This window comes from Triticum aestivum, chromosome 5B (genome assembly GCF_018294505.1).
Source record: "Triticum aestivum cultivar Chinese Spring chromosome 5B, IWGSC CS RefSeq v2.1, whole genome shotgun sequence".
Taxonomy (NCBI): domain Eukaryota; kingdom Viridiplantae; phylum Streptophyta; class Magnoliopsida; order Poales; family Poaceae; genus Triticum; species Triticum aestivum.
The window spans coordinates 515,975,717-515,994,565 of NC_057807.1; the positions used below are offsets into that span (position 1 = coordinate 515,975,717).

At 47.0% G+C, this 18,849-nt stretch overlaps 1 protein-coding gene across 1 annotated transcript; it reads right to left on the reverse strand.

Annotated features, from left to right (window-relative positions):
* Positions 1-5,848: 5,848 nt before the first annotated feature.
* LOC123116688 (noroxomaritidine synthase 2-like) lies at positions 5,849-7,375 on the reverse strand. Its single transcript, XM_044537616.1, has one exon. The coding sequence runs from the start codon at positions 7,361-7,363 to the stop codon at positions 5,849-5,851; it is 1,515 nt and encodes a 504-aa protein (XP_044393551.1). The 5' UTR covers positions 7,364-7,375.
* Between the last annotated feature and the right edge of the window lie 11,474 nt (positions 7,376-18,849).

Consider the following 18,849-nt stretch of genomic DNA (forward strand, 5'->3'; position numbering starts at 1 on the left):
TCTGTTCGGTTGTGCACGTTTTTGACCCGTAAACGAGATCTGCGTCAAACTGCAAACGCATTTTGCGGGTTGGGATTTTGCGGGGTCTGCTGAAGTTGCTCTAAGTCTTACCACGGCGCGGACACGTTGCGCAAGCCAATTTCCGTTAGTGCGCCACGATCCTGCATCCCACCCCACCTGTCAGAGGTGACCAATTGGGGACGATGATACAAGCCTAGTTTGTCGGCAAGGCATGAAAAAGTTGATCACCTTATAATTTTACTCAGGAATTAAGGGATTTATTTCCTACACTTTCAGTTTTGCCCCTAAGGGCTTGTTCGTTTAATCTCCATCAAACCCAATGCAACCAAGCAAGGCGTAATGGGCTCGTTACTGCTCAGGTTTCCTTTGTGATGGCAACTAATACTACTGGCTATGGGAGCAGTATATATTCGACTGATAAGAATGAATTAACGGTCTATGTTTAGTTGGGGGTACTACTCAAGAATTAATATATTCAGACAACCTACATACAAGTCCGATGGGAAGACCTGTGAACATCTCCAGACAGCTCACTCATGAGGACAATGGCAAGAAAACTATGAACACAAAGCAGGGACGTTCACCTGCGAGACAACCAACCCACCCACCCGACAAACAACGATGTCACCCACTAGAAAAAGAACAAAATTCAAGTAGTCGGTACTGAAAAAAGACGTCCTTCAAAATTGATCGACCATGTTCAACCAACTAGACACTGCCACCATATGCGGATGCAACCACAAATATTATCCCACAAATAAAAAATTCAGATATTTCCAAATAATAACGACCACACCTCTCGTCTCCATCGTAGTAATAATGAAAGCCAACTGCTATCCTCATTTATGCTCGTCCCACTCAGGCTGAGGCAACCACATATGGTGTGCCCATCTAGAAAAGTTCCTTCCTTTCCTCTGTGGCCTTACGTGTGTTTCACTTGAACCGCTTAAGAAAATTAGTAAAATACTCTTCTTGTGGTATTTTTCAGTGACGGTGCCAGAACTGCAGTCTTGTGTAGTCATTTTCAAATTGTGTAGTCAAGTATATAAATGTAAACAAAAAAATCAATATTTTTGCAAGCATACGCTAGTTTCATCAAAAAGCTGGGTAGTCAATTGACTACCCAGCTGATGAACTACCCAGCTGATGAGTGGCGAAAGGTATTTTTCATTATATCATCTGTATGAAAAAAATAATTTACATATATTTGATACTGAAGGTAACAAAGAGAAAATCATATGATATTGAATATATATAGTTGCTTATACTATTTTTATAATATACACGAGCGATCAACAAAAACTCTTGGAGCTTGAAAACCAGCAGCCACCAAGCTGCACTAATCTTGAAAGATTGCCGCATGATGTCAATGTGAGACTAATATCGTCCCTCATCTTGCTCTCCAATGGCCAAACAAAATGGTCTATGCAAAGCTTTTAGGGTGGTTAAATAAATGGTTCATGCAAAACTTTCAGGGCCGTTAAATAAATGATCCATGCTAAGCTTTTGAGCAACCTCCGTTGCACCAAAGAAATTGATATTTCCCAAAGTACTCGCAAGCCAGCCATATGTATTTTGTAACAGATTAGTAACTGGCCCGCCTTATACTTATATTTACTATTGGAAGCACCTTTTTAGCCACCATGTTAATTTTGTACAACCCATGGATGTCTTGCAAAAAAACAAATCCACTTGATGAGCCTTGGTCGTGTGTCAAGGGAAGTCCTGATGAGGTTCATACCAAGATCCGGTGGCATACTAATTAGAAGCATCTTCTGAGAGGTTATAAAAAAGTACCTTTCGAGACAATACATTATTTTTACAAATCCATTGAATTTTAAAGTAAATCTATGTAGGCCATTCAGATTTACAATGGAAATCATATATGCTGTAAGATTCCTCACAATTCATGACTCCAGTTTGTCTCTTCTCTTGAAAATAACTCTGTACAATCCATGAATTGTTGCTAGAAAACTTTCGATTGATGAGCCTTGGTGATGCATCAAGGAAATTACCGAGGAGGCTCACAACATAAGCCAATAGCAAGTACTACCTGGACGAGCTCCTCCTACGCATCAACCCCCTGCATCTGGTATTATCGAGATGTAGGCAACCCCCATGGCATCACTAAGGACTATGGTCTATGTATATACCACTTCTTCCATGCTTAAAGGAAATTTTGGTTGAAGTCAAACAGCGTAAAGTTTGGCTACTTCTATAAAAAAAGGTCGACAACTACAATACCAAAAGAAACTATAGTATAATTAAATACTTCCTCCGTTCGAAATTACTCGTCCAAGAAATGAATGTATCTAGATGTATTTTAGTTGTAGATACATCCATTTTTTAGACAAGTAATTCCGAACGGAGGGAGTACATAACAAGATATAGATGTATATTATGTGTACTAGCTGTTAATGGTTTTTCTAGGAACTTAATCAAATTTTACACAGTTTAACTAAGGAAAAAAAATACATATATATATTGGTTTGTTCACGCGCGGTGGAGTAATGGACAAATGAAAATCGATTTGCTGTCATATGGCTTTGTTCCACGTAGTGGCATTTGTCTTCAATGCATGGGTAGGCGAGCTTATATATATATCCTCACAGTATGAGATTATTCCACGTAGTGGCATTTGTCTTCAATGCATGGGTAGGCGAGCTTATATATATATCCTCACAGTATGAGATTATTGAGTAGTTGCAGGGAGCAGCTACAGTAGCCCCAACACCCCAAGTTGTCTGGGTCGCTCCACACACAACCTTGACTCTTCTAGCTAGATCCCCTTCTCAGCTTCTGGCCATGACGACCTGGTCGCCCTGACTGCACAACCCCCTCCACTCCTGTCCGGCGTCACAGCACAGCCCAACCAGGCCGTAAATCACCTGTAAGTCCGAGGGCGCACACTCGAAAGGGTTGCTACGAATACTCCCTTCGTCCGGAAATACATATTTTAGTTTTAGATACATTCATTTTTATGCATTTCTCCGACAAGTATTTTCGGACGGAGGGAGTATATCAGAATAGATGGTTTTTCTTTTGCTGGTAAGTATAGATAGCTTTAATGTGTATTTTCTTTGTGCTCAAGATGTGTGTGCAAGTGATTTTCATGCATTATTATTATAATATAATGGCCGAGTTTGGACGTGCGAATCTATAGTTTACTTGCCGCACCGTAAAATAACTCATTGTACTCGTGATGAAATATCTTCAGATAGCCGACATAGAAGTCCGGTGGCAAAGACCTATGAACATCTCCGGAAGGCCCACGTATAGTGCAATGGCAAGACGTACAAAGTGACGACGCCTGACAAGACACCCAAATCATCAACCTGACAAACTACAACATCCAAGTAGTCGGCAATATGAAAACCACGTCCTCAAAAGTGGTCGATCTCATCTAATCAATTGGATACCGCGATCAAATGTGGATGCAAGTAACCAAGTGGTCAGCTTGGTAAGCTATCTACAAACAACTGCAATCAATGATAAAAAATGTGGATGCAAGTAGCAATATTATTCCACCCATAGAAAGTCCAATATATTTTTGAATAATAATGATTACACCTCTCGTCACCGTTAAACTTTAACAACGAAGATCTGGCTGCTATCTGTATTTATGCTCGTCTGGCTCAGGCGCAGCCAACTCGCTTTCGGCCATGGTAACCACATACAGCGGGCCCATCAGATCAATTCCATCCTTCCAGCAGCTACCTGCCTTCAAATATGTGGTTCTACGTGTTTTGTCTTGAACCTCTTTAAAAGTACTCCCTTTCTTCATTATTATAAGACGTTTTGAATATTTCAGTATGGACTTCATACGGACATCCACTAAAACGTGTTCAAATATATCTGATTCAGAAAGAAGTTAAAACATCTTATAATAGTAAACAGAGGAAGTAGTGAAATATAATTTTTCTTGATGTATCTTTTGTTACGGTCAACATTAAAATTATATGGGCTCAGACTTAAGAGTCAGTGGCATCCGTTTGGAAGCCCCTTTCGAGGCACCACATTAATTTTGAAATATGAATCAGACCTAATCCATTGAATCTGAAATTAATCTACATTGATTGTTTAGACTGACGATGGGAGTCATATACCGTTGTAAGAGACCTAGCAATGCACACCTCCTATCCGATTTGTATTCTCTTAAAATGATTCATAGAACCCACATATGGGTTGCAAAAAAGTTTTGCTCGATGAGCATTGGTTGTGCGTCAAGGGAAGTGCCGAAGTGGCTCACACCTAGAGTGGGTGGTGTACTAACTAGGAGCACCTTTCGTCTATTCTATGACCGGTTGAATAATAGATAATTTTGAACTGCAGAGAACCCTCCCGGTGGGTCAGTACCCTGGTTGGCATGATAATTTCAAACTGTTTGTCGGAATACCACAAATAGTACACAGTTGGAAATATATCGATTATTTGCATTTTTTCTGTGTCGAACACTTTTCCAGATTTGTTACGGTTTAAGAGCAGACTGTTGAGAACCCATCTAGGGTTTCTCACTCCCCCCCCCCCCCATCCTTGACGGCTAGGGCCCTCCAAGCTTCACCGGCGAGCCCGTGGATTCGCCTCCCCTCTGCCCGCCGCTTCGGTGACCGGTGGCAGGGAGGGGAATCCCGATGCCTCTGCTCTTGTTAGTAGTTTAGGTTAGGATGTTTAGTCCTCGCAGGTGCGGCACTCGGACGGATGGTGGCGCTTCTTCTTTGAGTTTGTCTTCGGGGCTCCGATCCTCTTCGAGTTCGTTCATCTAGACGTATTCGACGGAGCTCCTGCGTAGATTCCTGTCGTCTCCTTTGGACGGTGAGGTTAGGGTTTCTCGTCATGTGGCAAGATTTGGTGTCAGTTGTTTCAGATCTATTCAGGGGTTCATCGACAATGACTGCGGCTTCAGGGTGTTGGTCCTTAGGGGCACGTGCACGAAGAGTTCTCGGCTGTCATTGACAAGGTCAAGCCAGCTCCGGTAGGGGAGCGGCGACAGCGGCGCAGCGGCATCTCGTTCTGACGGCGGTAGTGGTTGTTCGGTGGTCTCGGAATCTCGATGTAAATTTTATTATGTTTGAGGTCCTTTGTACTTCCGATGAACTTTGGTAATAGATCTGAATCATTTTCGCAAAAAAAGAGCAGTTTTAAAAACCATGTGACACCCATCGAGTGGAACAGAACTTATTTTCACGTGGCTGGGGTGCGTTCAGATGACTCTCACTCCCCCTCCCATATGGAAGTGAATTTCAGCAGGAAAAAGTGACTTGCTTGGAGAAAATTGACCTTTTTTGTAACATTTTGTCAGCCTCTCCAATATCAGAGTGAACTTCTCGACTACCCTGCATTTTGGCGGTTCTTCTTATGTACATTTTTCGAAGTTGCGTGTAACACGAGTTTGGACTATGAGGGACGTGAGTGGTGAACTTCACGGGTTTTCCTAATTTCTTCTTCTTACAGAGTGAACCACCAAACTTGGTAGAATGAACTACAATTTTTTTAATTACATAAGGGACCATGATATTTTATAAAACATCCCCTCGGTGGGACGAGAGTAGCGTAGAATACAAGCACCCTAACCTTTTTGGCATAAGTCACATGACATTTCCCCGTAACGTGTTTTTCATGTGCATGTGACTGCACCACAGGGATATTTATCAATGAGGGGTAAATAAATAAATCATTAAAAACACTACATCTTGATATTTATGTTTGCATTCCAGGAGTAAATATGTGTGAATATTATAATTCATGTTAAGTAGGATTTGCCCAACACATATTAAGGGATGATGACTTTCCTTTATTCATATATAGCGACACATATATACATATACCCTTACATTTGTACTTTACTCAGGTTCACCTTAAGCCCATTCTTCATTTGTAGAAGACATGACAACTTCGTGTCGATGGCTTGTCCATCAACCATTTTCACATCAAAGTTCCACACAATAGCAGCGATGATGATCTTCATCTGCATGATTGCAATGTCCTTGCCAAGGCACAACCTTGCCCCTGTGTTAAATGCTGGAAACTTGTTCGAGGGTATGTATCGCAGTTGACGTCCATCCTCAGAGAGCCACCTCTCAGGCCTATACTCCCGACAGTCGGACCCCCAAACAGACTCCATTCTACCGACAGAGTAGATAGAGACGAGGATGATGTCCTCAGCACAAACAACATGGCCACTCGGCATCACATCAGTGGATACCACCGACCTGCGCTCGATAGGGATCGGCGGGTACAACCTGAGTGTCTCCAACAAGGTGGCTTGCAGGTAGACTACGGGTCTGACCTCTTCTGGCTCAAATATCATCATCATGCCAGCGCCAGCAATGGCTACTTTGCAGGACATGATGGGTGCTAGTTCGTTGTGAATGCTTGACACGATGTGCGGGTTCTTGGCGAGGTTGTAGACAATCCATGGCAAGGTAGTGCCAATCGTGTCCCTCCCAGCAATCATATAGGTAATGAGGGTCGCCTGTAGTAAATCATCATTGTAGTTCTGGTCATTGACATAGTTAGACAAAACATCAATGGGTACTTCTTGACCAATAATATGGCCCTTCTTCCTCCTCTCCGTCATCATGTCCGTGATGAAGCAGCGAAGAACCGCTTGCGCGGCGGCGAGCTTCCTCTCCGGACCGATGTTCAGGCTCCTCATCACCTTCCAAAAAAATGCCGGCACAATGTGACGGACAAAGCCCACCTCCATGACCGTGTCCATCGCGTTCGCGACGTGTACCGGCGGCATGTCGAGGGACAGGCAAGTGGGGTCCACGCTGAAGATGGTTGTGGCATACATGTCGAACACAAGCCTCATCAACATATCATTCATGTCAACATGAGTATTGGTTCTCACCATGTGGGCCATGAAGGGTAGGAGACTCTTCTCCACCTTGTCGTGACAACACTTAGTCATCAACCCAACCAACAACGGGTTGCTCAACACACTCTGAAAGTTGGCACGCTCCCGTCGGGATGACTCACCATCGGCGCTGAAGAGAGAGCCCCTCGTCATGTCAAAGATTTCGGCATAATCCTCGCCCTTGGGATAGTTTGTGTGGTTCGAGCTAAAGATGTATTGGATATTTGTTGGGTCGCAGGTTATGAACATCCGTATGCTGGCTATGGCAACCTTTAGGCTGTGACCAGATGGTGTTAGGAGGTCAAAGGAGATGTAGTGATGCAATCTGTGTAGGTTGACGACCAGGGAAGGGAGGATGCCTACTACTGGCCAGCTCACGGGCAACAATGGGTTCTTACTAGACTTTATGTAGTAGAAACATACAATAACTACATGTACCACAACTATGGAGATGACTAGTTCGGGCAGGAACGAGAATGCCATTATAGGAAGAGATGTGTGCTGCATGTATGGAGATGTAGTGAGATGCAAGCCGGGATCTCTATTTATAGAAGAAGCTAGTACAAAACGTGTGTGCACATATGGAAACTCTTGTCGTTTTCTTGTTAAAAATAATAGATGTGCGCAGGTTTGGTGATCACAAGTTGCACCGCATTAATTAGAAGGATTGCACTCCATATTGTTGAGTATATTGATTATTAGAAAAGACGAGATAGATTATGATTTGTTCTGCCTTGTCTTATACTTCCTTCGTCTTAAAATCTTTGTCTTAGATTTATCTATGCATAGATGTATCCAACACTAAAATGTGAATAGATACATCCACATGTAGACAAATCTAAGACAAGAATTTTGGGACGGGGGGAGTACTTCAAATTGATCATTGTACTCGTGTGTGTGTGTGTGTGTGTATATATATATATATATATATATATATATATATATATATATATATATATATATGCCCATGAGGCTCAATCAATCTAGCAACGATTCCATCAATCCTTTCCATCCCTTCTAACATGGTATCAGTTTCCAGGTTCTAAACCCTAGCCGTCTGTCGCTTCCGCTCCGCACGCCGTCCCGGGAGATCGGCTTCACCACCGCCGCCGGGGCCGCACCGCCCGTACCTAGGGTTCGTCCGCCGGTCGTGTTGACCGGCTGCCCTAGAGAGTCTTTTTCCCGAGTCATTGCTCCGGTTTTTTTCTCTCTCGCCGTTCGTCTTGATCGGCCTTTTTGGTTTTGGTTTTTCGATCTAAAATCGGTTTGCGTCGCCCGCCATTACCGTCGATCCGATCGTGCCTCTACTTTGACATCGGATTTGGAATAGTTGCTGCACCGCACCCGGCTTCGACGCATGCATCTCTGTGCTGATGCGGCGTGCCGCTCGTCGCGCCGTCGTACACGTCCCCCGCGCGGGCGTGGTGTGCTGCAACAGGACTACGCCCATCCACCCCGTTGGTGCATGCCGTGTGCAGGTCTTCGTGCATCACGTGTTGGTGTGTTTATGTGCATGCATGCATCGCACCACGGCGATTCTTGGTCTGGCCGTACTCACGCCGAGCAGCTACTTCAATCCCGCGAGCAATCGACTTGATCACTCGAAAAGCACGCGGTCCACTCCGTCCTCGTCACATGTTCGGTCTGATCAACTGCACATGAGCGTATCATCTTCAAGTATGCGCACATCTACACTGATCGAGCAATAGGATGCCGCTGCGTCGTCCCATGATTCTTTTCCCGGCTGCACCGACCCGCGTCACCGCTGCGTCGCCCCTTCAGGCAGTAGTGTCGCGGCTCGCGGTCCCCCGCCGCCCCGAGGCCGTCCGCTCCAAGCCGTTCTGTGGCTGCACCAATCCTCGCGCCGCCACTGCGTCGCCTCATCGGGCCGTAGCGAACGTGACACGCGGTTCACGCCGCCGTCCCGAGACCTTTCCCGCGATTGCACCGACCCGAGTTTCACCGCTGCGCTGCCCCTTCGGGCCGTAGCGCCGCGGCCCGCGGTCCCCTCTGCCACCCCGAGGTCTTTCCGTCGTCGCCCCGACCTGTCCGCCGCCACTGCGTTGCCCCTTCCGGTCGTAGCGTCGCAGCCCACGGTCCACCATCGTCTCCGCGCGTCGACTTCCCGTGGCATGCGCCGTGCTGCCTCCTTTGGCGCGGGAATGCCACCATCTGCGTCGGTCTTCGTCACGCTGTCAGGGTTCTTTGCCTACTTCGAGCATCGCTGCCGCGCTCCTAACCTAACCGTCGCCGCCGCCGTCAGACCACCGCCGCCGCTCTACTTTGGCCGCTGCCGCCGCTACCCCCGTAGTCGCTGCTGCCCGTCCACCTTCTTCGTCTTTGTCGAGCACCAGCCCGTCGCCAGCGTCGCCGTCATCTACCCCGACCACTTCGTCTACTCATACAACCGCGGGCGACATCGGCCCTGCGCCGATTGGCGCCGCAACCCTCGTCGAGTTCTTCCTTGCTGGCCCCTCCGACTTTTTCGACATGGCGTACAGCTCGTGCAGGTCCCTCGTCTACGCATGTCCGGTGCTGGCAACACCGATGTGTGCCTTCGTCCATGACATGTCCTCGGGCCTGGCAAGCCTGGTGCGGCGCTTCGTCAACTTCGTCTTCGTCCGTTTACGCATGCCCGGTGATAGCAACACCGGTGTGTGCCTTCGTCCATGACGTGTCCCTGGGCTTGGCAAACCCGCCGCGACGCCTCGACAACACCATCTCCTCTCCGGCGCACCCCTACTTCGACATCACCGCGCCCATGCTAACTTGGCGCCTCCTTGCGCCGCGGCTCCACGGCGACTTTCTCGACACCGGCCACCCCGACTCGACATCGACCACGGCAATATTAGCACGGCTACCTCGTCCACGGCTACACCACCTACGCTCTCGGCTACCTCGACAACGGCACAAAGGGCTACCGCCTTGCTTGAGCAACCTCGTCGGTTGCCACTCTAGCCATGGTTCCCCGATGCATCGACTGTTACGACTGTGGGGGTTGTCTGTCGGCTTGCCTTCGGATTCTTCTCCAGTCTCATCGTCTGCGTCTCTACCGTTGTGACTGCGGAGGGATGATGAGTATATTGATTATTAGGAAAGACAGATAAACTAGGATTTGTTCTGACTTGTCTTATACTTCAAGTTGATCATTGTACTCCTATATATATATGCCTGAGGCTCAGGTAATACAATAACGATTCCACCAATTCTCTCTATCTTTTCGAACACATATGAAATATCCACCTATTAGGATAATAGGTAATGCTTACACTGCGGCGGCGTTGGCGTAGATTCCTGTTCCACACGGTGAGATTAGGGTTTGCAGGGTTTGTAGGGGCGTTAACGTTGGCTGCTTCCCTTGGATCCTCCTACCCTCATCCTATCACGCAGGTACGAACTCTAGTGTCGGCGTGAACTCTAGTGTCGGGAAGTTTGACTCTTGGATCTGTGGCTCTTAGGTAGGGGAGCTCCTAGTCGGCGCTGTTAGCGCCGATTAGAGAAACTGGCGCTCCCAGGGGAGCGTAATGGGCCGGCCCATTTGTTTTTCCCTTTCTGCCAGAAACTGCAAAAATTATACGCGGGTAACAAGACATGAACAGTAGATCTCACGAACCTCTTCCGGGTGCACCAACCACTACGCCATGGTAAGACATATGATTACTTTCTTCGTCGGCTTCATTTTATTCTTTCTGCAGCTCGCGAACCTCAGACCCTTCGGCAAACTGTTTTTAAAAATCTTTTTTTCTCTTTTTATGTAACGGTTTTGTTCGCCTTCTTTCTTTCCTTTTTTGCTAAATACGTGCACCATTTGAAAAAAAATCAAAGATTTTTTTTTCAAAATGCATGAGTTTTTTTAAAATTTGAAAAAAAATCATTGGTTTTTTTAAAAGTTCATCAAATTTGAAGAAAGTTCATCGCATCTAAAAAATTGTTCATCAAATTTGAGAAAAGTTCATCAAAACTGGAAAAGCTTCATCGAATCTGAAAAAAATCATCAATTTTGAAAAAAACATTGGATTTGAAAAAAAGTTCATCAAATTTAAAAAAAATAGTTCAACGGATTTCAAAAAAAGTTCATCAAATTTGGAGAAGTTCATTGGATATGAAAAAAAGTTCATTGGATTTCAAAAAAAGTTTGTCAAATTTGAAAAAAGTTCAGCGAATTTGGAAAAAGTTCATCAAATTTGGAAAAAGTTCATCAAATTTGAAAAAATAGTTCATCGGATTTGACAAAAGGTTCATCGAATTTGCAAAAAGTTCATAAAATTTGAAAAAAGTTCATCGAATTTGAAAAAAAGTTCATCAAAATTGAAAAAAGTTCATCCAATTTGAAAAAATAGTTCATCAGATTTGAAAAAAAGTTCATCAAATTTGGCAAAATTTCAGAAAAATAAGTTCAACGATTTAAAAAAATTCAATGGTTTTGAAAAAAGTTCATTGATTTTGAAAAAAGTTCATCGAATATGAAACAAAGTTCGTGAATTTAGAAAAAAAAATATGAATCTTTAAAAAGCGTGCATTAAAGAAAACAAAAAAGGATCAGAAAAAAGAAAAAACAAGAAAAAGAAATAAAAACCGAAGTGAGAATGCAATAAGAGAAAAAAAGTAAAGGAATCATGTACGAAAGGTTCGATGGCCGTATGCCTAGAGCGTGGCGCTAACGCCCGAGGGGTCGCGGGTTCGATTCCGTCGCTGGCCACCCTTTTTTCGCCAGTTTTTACAGGAACGCATAAGGGAACTGGGCCGGCCCAAATCGTGGCAGGGGGTGTGCGCTGCAGGCGCCCGTTAACAAAATGGCCTATAACGGGCGCCTGCAGCGCCAAATAGGGTTTCCCCTTCGGTAGTGATGACTTTCTCTCCTAGGCGTATCACGGCCTTGATTACTTCTTGTCCGTGGTCAACATTGGTATACTGGCTTCAATGATAAAGTGGCATGCGGCGACGAGCCGTCGGCCCATCTAGGTGGAATAAGGTCAGACCCATGGGACTTCGAAGAAATTTTTAAAATTTTCTAGAGGTATTTATATTGCTAATTTGGTTAATAGACCTGCATGTTTTTTTTTTCAGAAAAAAGGTTAGGATGGGTGGACATATTCCCGACCGATCACATATGAAATTCCAGTTTTAACACCTTATATGTCTGCTAAATTATTATGAATTACTCCCTCCATAAAGAAATATAAGAGTGTTTAGATCATTATTTTAATGCTCTAAACACTCTTATATTTTTTTAGGGTAACACTAGATGTAAAAGTTTTTACATGATTAACGTAACGCGGAACGTGGGGCTTTATTATTGGGGTTAAGGGGATGAAGGGCCTCACCCTTAAAAATCAGGGAGGGCGAGAGAGTTAGTTTTTTTTTGCGGGGAAGAGAGAGTTAGTTTAGGGAGTTTACGTAAATCTCTTCATAGATGTCCGTGGATGTAGTATTATTGTTTCTTTACACAGGAGTATATTTTCAGAGCATCTCTAGCAAATCCCGTAAAATGCCGATCCTGTATATTTTTAGAGGGAGTAAGTTCTGGTAGCTCTCCCTCCCCTAGCACTCTCCCTCCCCGAGCGACGCTTGCGCCGGCGGCCACCTTCTCCGGGCACATGGCGAGCCGCGTCCAGCTCTCTGGCTCGTCTTCGGGCAGCTCATGCCCTCTATCTGCCTCGGGGGTGCTCCGTTCCCCCCAGATCCAGTCCGCTGCCCCCGCCCCTAGGCTGCGCTCCATCATCGTTGCGCCGTCGCCGCCGCGGGATGGCCCCTCGCCAGATCCCGAAGGGGCACCCTGGCAGCGCGTCAGAGGCCGGAAGGAGCGCCGGCCATCCGGGGTCCGCCTGGCCAGATGGGCCTGCTCTGCGCGCCCCTCGCGTTCTCGGCTCCCTGCTTCGCTGCATGGATGCTGCTACAATTGCGGCGAGGACGACGGGCACATCTTAAGGCACTGCACCAACCCCACCAAGTGTGTCAGATGCGGCGGCCGCAATCACACCTCCCGTGGATGCACTCGCCCGCGGAGCCCCTCCGACTCGCCGCCGGCACATGCTGCTCCCGCCTTGCGCCTTCAGGGCCGGGTGTGTCGTCGGCTCCCCTGCCTCCCCCTCCCCCAAGCCCGCCGCCGTCGGGGACCGCCCGTTTGGCAATCCCCTCGCCCACGGTGCTCCCGCCACCGCCGCCTGGCCTGCCTCCGGCGGTCGCGGCCGGCCTGGACAGGGCGTGGTCGGATGTGGTCCGCTCCCATGGTGGTTCGGTGGAAAGCGTCGTCGGCCCACAGTTCTCGGCACCTTTTGATGGGGGGCTCGAGACGCCACCGACACAGGATGAACCGGTGGACTGCTGTTTCCTCGAGGCTGACGAAGATTTGCACGCTCTGGAGGTGGAGTTGGAGCGCGCGGTGGTGGTCTCTGCTCCCGGTCATGGCCCAAGGCTGGATCTTGCCGAGGTAGCGTCTGCGCTCCATGTGGTAGCGACTGCTCGCAACTTCATCTACTAAGATCAATGTGAACGGGATACCCGGGGAAATGATATTCAATTGCCAAGGACTGCGCCAAGGGAGCCCACTGTCACCCATGTTGTTCATTTTATGCATGGAACCCCTGCATCGTCTACTTGAACTTGCAACCACCGCGGGTTTGCTTTCCCCCTTGGCCAGGACAGGGTTGCGTCATAGAGTGTCAATGTACGCGGACGATGTCATGGTTTTCCTCAAGCCAACGGAAAAGGACCTCCGGGCGTGTCACTCGATCCTGGATCTGTTTGCCAACGCGTCTGGGCTCAGAATCAACTTGCAGAAAAGCCTAGCCCTACCGATCAGATGCTCGCCGGAGGACATGGACCTTGCTTCGGGGCTATTGGGATGTGAGGAGGGAACGTTCCCTTGTAGATATCTGGGGCTACCACTGTCAATAATGAAGCAAACTGCTGCACAATTTCAGGCTATGGTGGATCAGATGGCTACAAGGTTGCCGTCATAGAAGGCACGATCATTACCAAAGAGCAGCCGATTGCTACTTATTCAGTCGGTGTTATGTGCCATCCCTGTGCACTCCATGTTGGCCATGGGTTTGCCAACAAAATGCTTAAGGCGATGATCAAAATATGCAGAAACTTCTTATGGTATGGAAATGAAGATGGTGGAGGTGGCAAGTGCGCAGTTGCTTGGGAAACCTTATGCCGACCCAAGTGGGCAGGGGGGCTCGGTGTTACGAACCTCAGGTGGATGAATGTTGCACTCCAAGCGAAGTGGCTTTGGTTGCAACGAGCTGACATGTCTAGACCATGGGCAGAATTCAAATTCTCAGTGCCGACCGAGGCAAGAGGATTGTTCCAAGCGGCAACCAAGGTGATGGTGGGCAACGGACACACAACACTCTTCTGGGAGGATAGATGGCTAAACGGATACAGGATGCAGGAACTGGCACCGATCATATATGACAGGGTGCCAAAGCGGACGAGGGGCGTGAGAATGGTGGCTGAAGCTATTCAGGATGCAACTTGAGCGCGAGACGTGGGACCGAACATGGATGATATGGCACTATTCCAGTTCCTTGAGGTGTGGCCGCAAGTTCATAGCGTGGTACTTGACCCTCAGCAGTCGGATCAGCTCAAGTGGTCAAGGGAGAAGGATGGTGAGTTCTCGGCAAGATCAGCTTATGCGGCCAATTTCGCGGCCCTTCAATGCTCACCGACGGCAACCTACACATGGGTGTCCAAGACGCCCCTGCGATGCCGCTTCTTCGCATGGTTGGCTCTAAGGGATAGAGTGTGGACATCTGATAGACTAGCAAGACGCGGACTGCCGCACCAAGACGCATGCCCCTTCTATGATCAAGATGGCAAAACAATCAATCATCTCATGATACAATGCGTTTTCGCGAAGGAGGTGTGGACCAAGGTGGGTCAGGCAGTTGGCATGACACGCATGACGCCCTCAAACGGGGACGATCTAGTGACATGGTGCACAAGGCCCATCTTCGAGGGGAGGCACGCCAAGACCTTGCGGGCGATTCATCTCCTAGTCATGTGGGAGTTGTGGAAACACCGAAACGCGATCGTGTTCGAGGGCATCAGGCCGGACGTGCAGCAAACCTTACGACGAATCGCCTCAGAGTGTGGGATTTGGAAACAAGCGGGGGTGCTTCACAAAGACATAAGTTTCAACTTTATAGGAGTAGTTGGGTGGAGCGAGCGCGAGTAATCTGTAAGATGTATTGAGGGTGGAATGCGTTGTCTGGCGTGTTGTACATAACCGTGGATGGGGTGTCTTCCCTTTTCCTTCTCTTAATATAAGATACGCACACTCGTGCGTATTCGAGAAAAAAATAATATTTTTAGAGAGTATTCAGAATATTCTTTTTTACGAGTCCGCTTTGCGGGGTTTGCTTGGTCGCCGCCCGCGCCGGCCCGCAAATCAGTAATTTGCATTTCTATTTTAGGCATGAAAACATATTTTTTTGCTTTTTTATTTTCTTCATCGGCATTGGATACATAGTAATTTACCAAATATTTGGTAGGGGTGCTTGGGCGTGCTAGAAGAATTTGAAGAATAGTGTGACAAAGCTGAATGGAAACAACAACATACCCGTCGTTTTCGCATTTGAAAAATACCCATCCGGGGTGCTTGGGTGTGCTAGAAGTTAGCCGTAGCACTGTCCGCATGCAGTCGTCGCACTATATGAGCGGCATCAGCGAGCCGGCGAGCCGCTGCGCGAGCGCTGAGCCCGGCGGCCGGCCGGCCGAATCCTTGTCGGCAAATCGACGACGGCGGCTACAGGGCGAACCAGTACCTGCATGCGACGCTGGGGCTGCGTCAGGGCTGCGCGGGGTGCTCCCCAACCAATCCATGGCTTGGCGCAGCCATCAGTGGCCGGAAACGCCAAGCGGCCGCCGCGACGAACAGCCGCCGATCTGCTCGTTTCCGACCCGCCGACCCAGGAGGAAGTGGCGGAGGGCAAGCTCGGGCGTGTGGCGGCCCTCCGGCGTGACCCCGCCTGCTAGTTTGGCCCGAATTGTAGGCAGCGGCCCGGCGACAGGGGTGGGAGAAGCGCGGGGCATGGGGGAAAGGGGCGGGGGTGGGTGGGGAAAAGCTCGGGCTGAAATGTCCGCCCCGCCAACCGCTACCGCTATATACAGGGCGCCGACGGGGCGAGGGGGGAACCCGCGTTTTCGTGGGTTGGGACGGGAATTATGCCGCGCCTCTCAAAAATTTTTACGGATCGGACGCGTTTGCGGTGTCTGATCAGGCAACATTTTTCACGCCGACCCGTGTTTTAACGGTTATTTTACAGGCCGCAGCTTTATACTGGGTCTGCTAAAGATGCTCTTAGGTGATAACTCGTCAATTTGAAGGTCGACAACTCTATGATTTGTGCATGTACTCCCGTCTATGTGTGTGTTTGAGTATTTATATCGTACTGGGTGTCCGTAACTCCGGTTAGTGGGTGGGCGTACTCCAGTAGTTTATATCGTCTCAGGAGGTAATACATCTAGATAGGGCACCCACAAATTCGATGAAAAGACCTACTCCCTTCATTCCAAAATATAGCGCCCACATTTTTTGAGGTTCAATTTTAACCATAAATTTAACCAAAGAGACCGACTACAGAGGGAGAAAAAAATTATATAATTAAAAACTTCTTTTAAATATGAATTCATTGATATAACTTTTGCTCCCACTGCGGTCAGTTTTGTTGGTTAAATTTATGATCAAAATTAAAACATGGAAATAGAGAACGCACTATATTTTAAAATGGAGGGAGTATGAACATCTCCAGATGGCCTGCATACAAATGGCATGAAGACTATGAATACAAAGGGACAACGCCCGGTCAAACTATCCACTAGACAAAGCAGTCGGCAATGAATAAAACAACATCATGAAAATCAAACGACCACATCCAACCTACTGGACACTGCCCCCACATGGGATGCATGCTACCAAAAATGTCACTCCACCCATATTTAATTCTATATACTTCCGAATAATAATGGTTACACGTCTCATCACCATCGTAATATTGCTACAAAGACCTGAATACTATCATCATTTATGCTCATCCCACTCAGGGCCCAGGTTGCTTCTTTTTGTCTCATTCCTTTTGTCTACGGCCACTTGCCTTCAAAGAGATGGCTCTAGTTGTTTTCTCTTGAATCAATCAATAAAAGTAGTAAAATAGACTCTTCTCCTTGTATTATCCATTATACATTGTCTTAATTGAATTTTCTTTGCGGAAAAACTTACGATATATTCATTTTCAATTATGGAAGTACAATAAACACCAGAAATAATAAAATTACATTTGGATCCGTAGACCACATATTGACGATTACAAGTACTGAAGGGAGCCGAATGCGCACCGCCGTCATCGCTTCAGTGCTAAGGCCTCATAAGACCAGCACGCCCAAACAGCAACCGCTGCCGATGAAGAGTAGTCTAGATCGGCAGGATCCAACCTGAAGGCACACGAGCGTCGACAAACGACGGATAGATCCGAGCAAGACCACCAAAAACAGATCCACCGGAGATACACACACGTCCACCGACGATGTTAGGCGCATCACCGGGATGGGGGCTAGGCAGGAAGGACTTTATCCCATCTTCAAGAAGCCATAGCCATCTCGTCTTCCTGAGCAGAATACAAACTCTAACAAAACTCAAAGGGACATCTAAAAACGAAGCCCTCCTGCCAGTAAGAGTCAGGATCCAACACGCCTCCATGGCCCTAAGGCCACAACGAGACAGACTAGTAGCGGCGCCGGCGGGAGGCAGAGAAACCCTAGTTCTTTTTTGAAGTTGAGGCGGCTTAGTCTATGGAACACTGTCTGAATTGAATTAAGATTATGTATATTTATTATAGAAGGAAACCCAACAAAAAATCATATGCCATTAAGTATGTATATTTTTTTGTACTCTTGGAAGAGATGCGTGATGCATGCACTGCATTGCCATGTAGAGAATGGATAAACTACGTCTTGATACATCAATTTCTCCGACAAGTAATTCTGGACGGAGGGAGTAGTACACAAGGTACCCCACATGTCATTGACAAAATGAATGGTGCGGTTGGTCGGGGAAGATCCGGATTTGTGTAGTTTCTCAAGCTACGGATTTGTGTGCCCAACTACTCCCTCCGTCCGAAAATACTTGTTAGAGGAATGGATGTATCTAGACGTATTTTAGTTCTAGATATATCCTTTTTTATTCATTTATGCGATAAGTATTTCCGGACGGAGGGAGTATATGTCTATTCTGGTAGTTTGAACGGTCTTCCATAGAGGCCCCTCAGATGAATTTAGCTGGCAGTATTTGGACGATCTTCCATAGAGGCCACCATCATAAAGGTTGATGCCTCTGGAAGTCCAATTTGGCTACTGGGAGCACATGCTCCTATGGGGGGAAAATATTTTTTAAAATATTACAAAGATCCCAACAATTTTTTTATGTATTAGTAGTCACATTCAAATGCTACTTGTAATGTGTTAGGCAAAAAAGGTTAAACATTTCGGTATATGCGAAAAAAGACAAATTAAACACCAAATGTTACCCAAGGCCAAGTAGTCGGCAACAATCCCAAGGCCAAGGAGTAGTCGAAGAAAATGAGGTCCCAAAAATCGACAAACCATGTCTAACCAACTGGACACTGCCACCACATGCAGATGCAGCTAAAAATGTTCAATCCTTAATAATGATACACCTCTCGTTATTACCATCATCATAGTATAGCAAAGAAGGCTCGCTGTCGTCGTCATTTACGCTCGTCCCGCTCAGGCTCAGGCAACTCGTTTCAGCCATGGGAACAACATACAGTTGGCCCATCAAAGAGCAGTTTCTTTCTTGTCCCCATGGCTACCTGCCTTCAAAGATGTGGTCCTTCGTGGTTTTCTCTTTAAGCCATTATTAGTAGATGTGCACGTGCAACGCACGTGTCGAGAAAATTAGTCATGACAATGCGATGATTCAGACAATGTAATGATACACATAT

Excerpts from the sequence above, each read along its gene's own strand:
- LOC123116688 (XM_044537616.1), bottom strand. The coding sequence starts at position 7,363 with ATGGCATTCTCGTTCCTGCCCGAACTAGTCATCTCCATAGTTGTGGTA.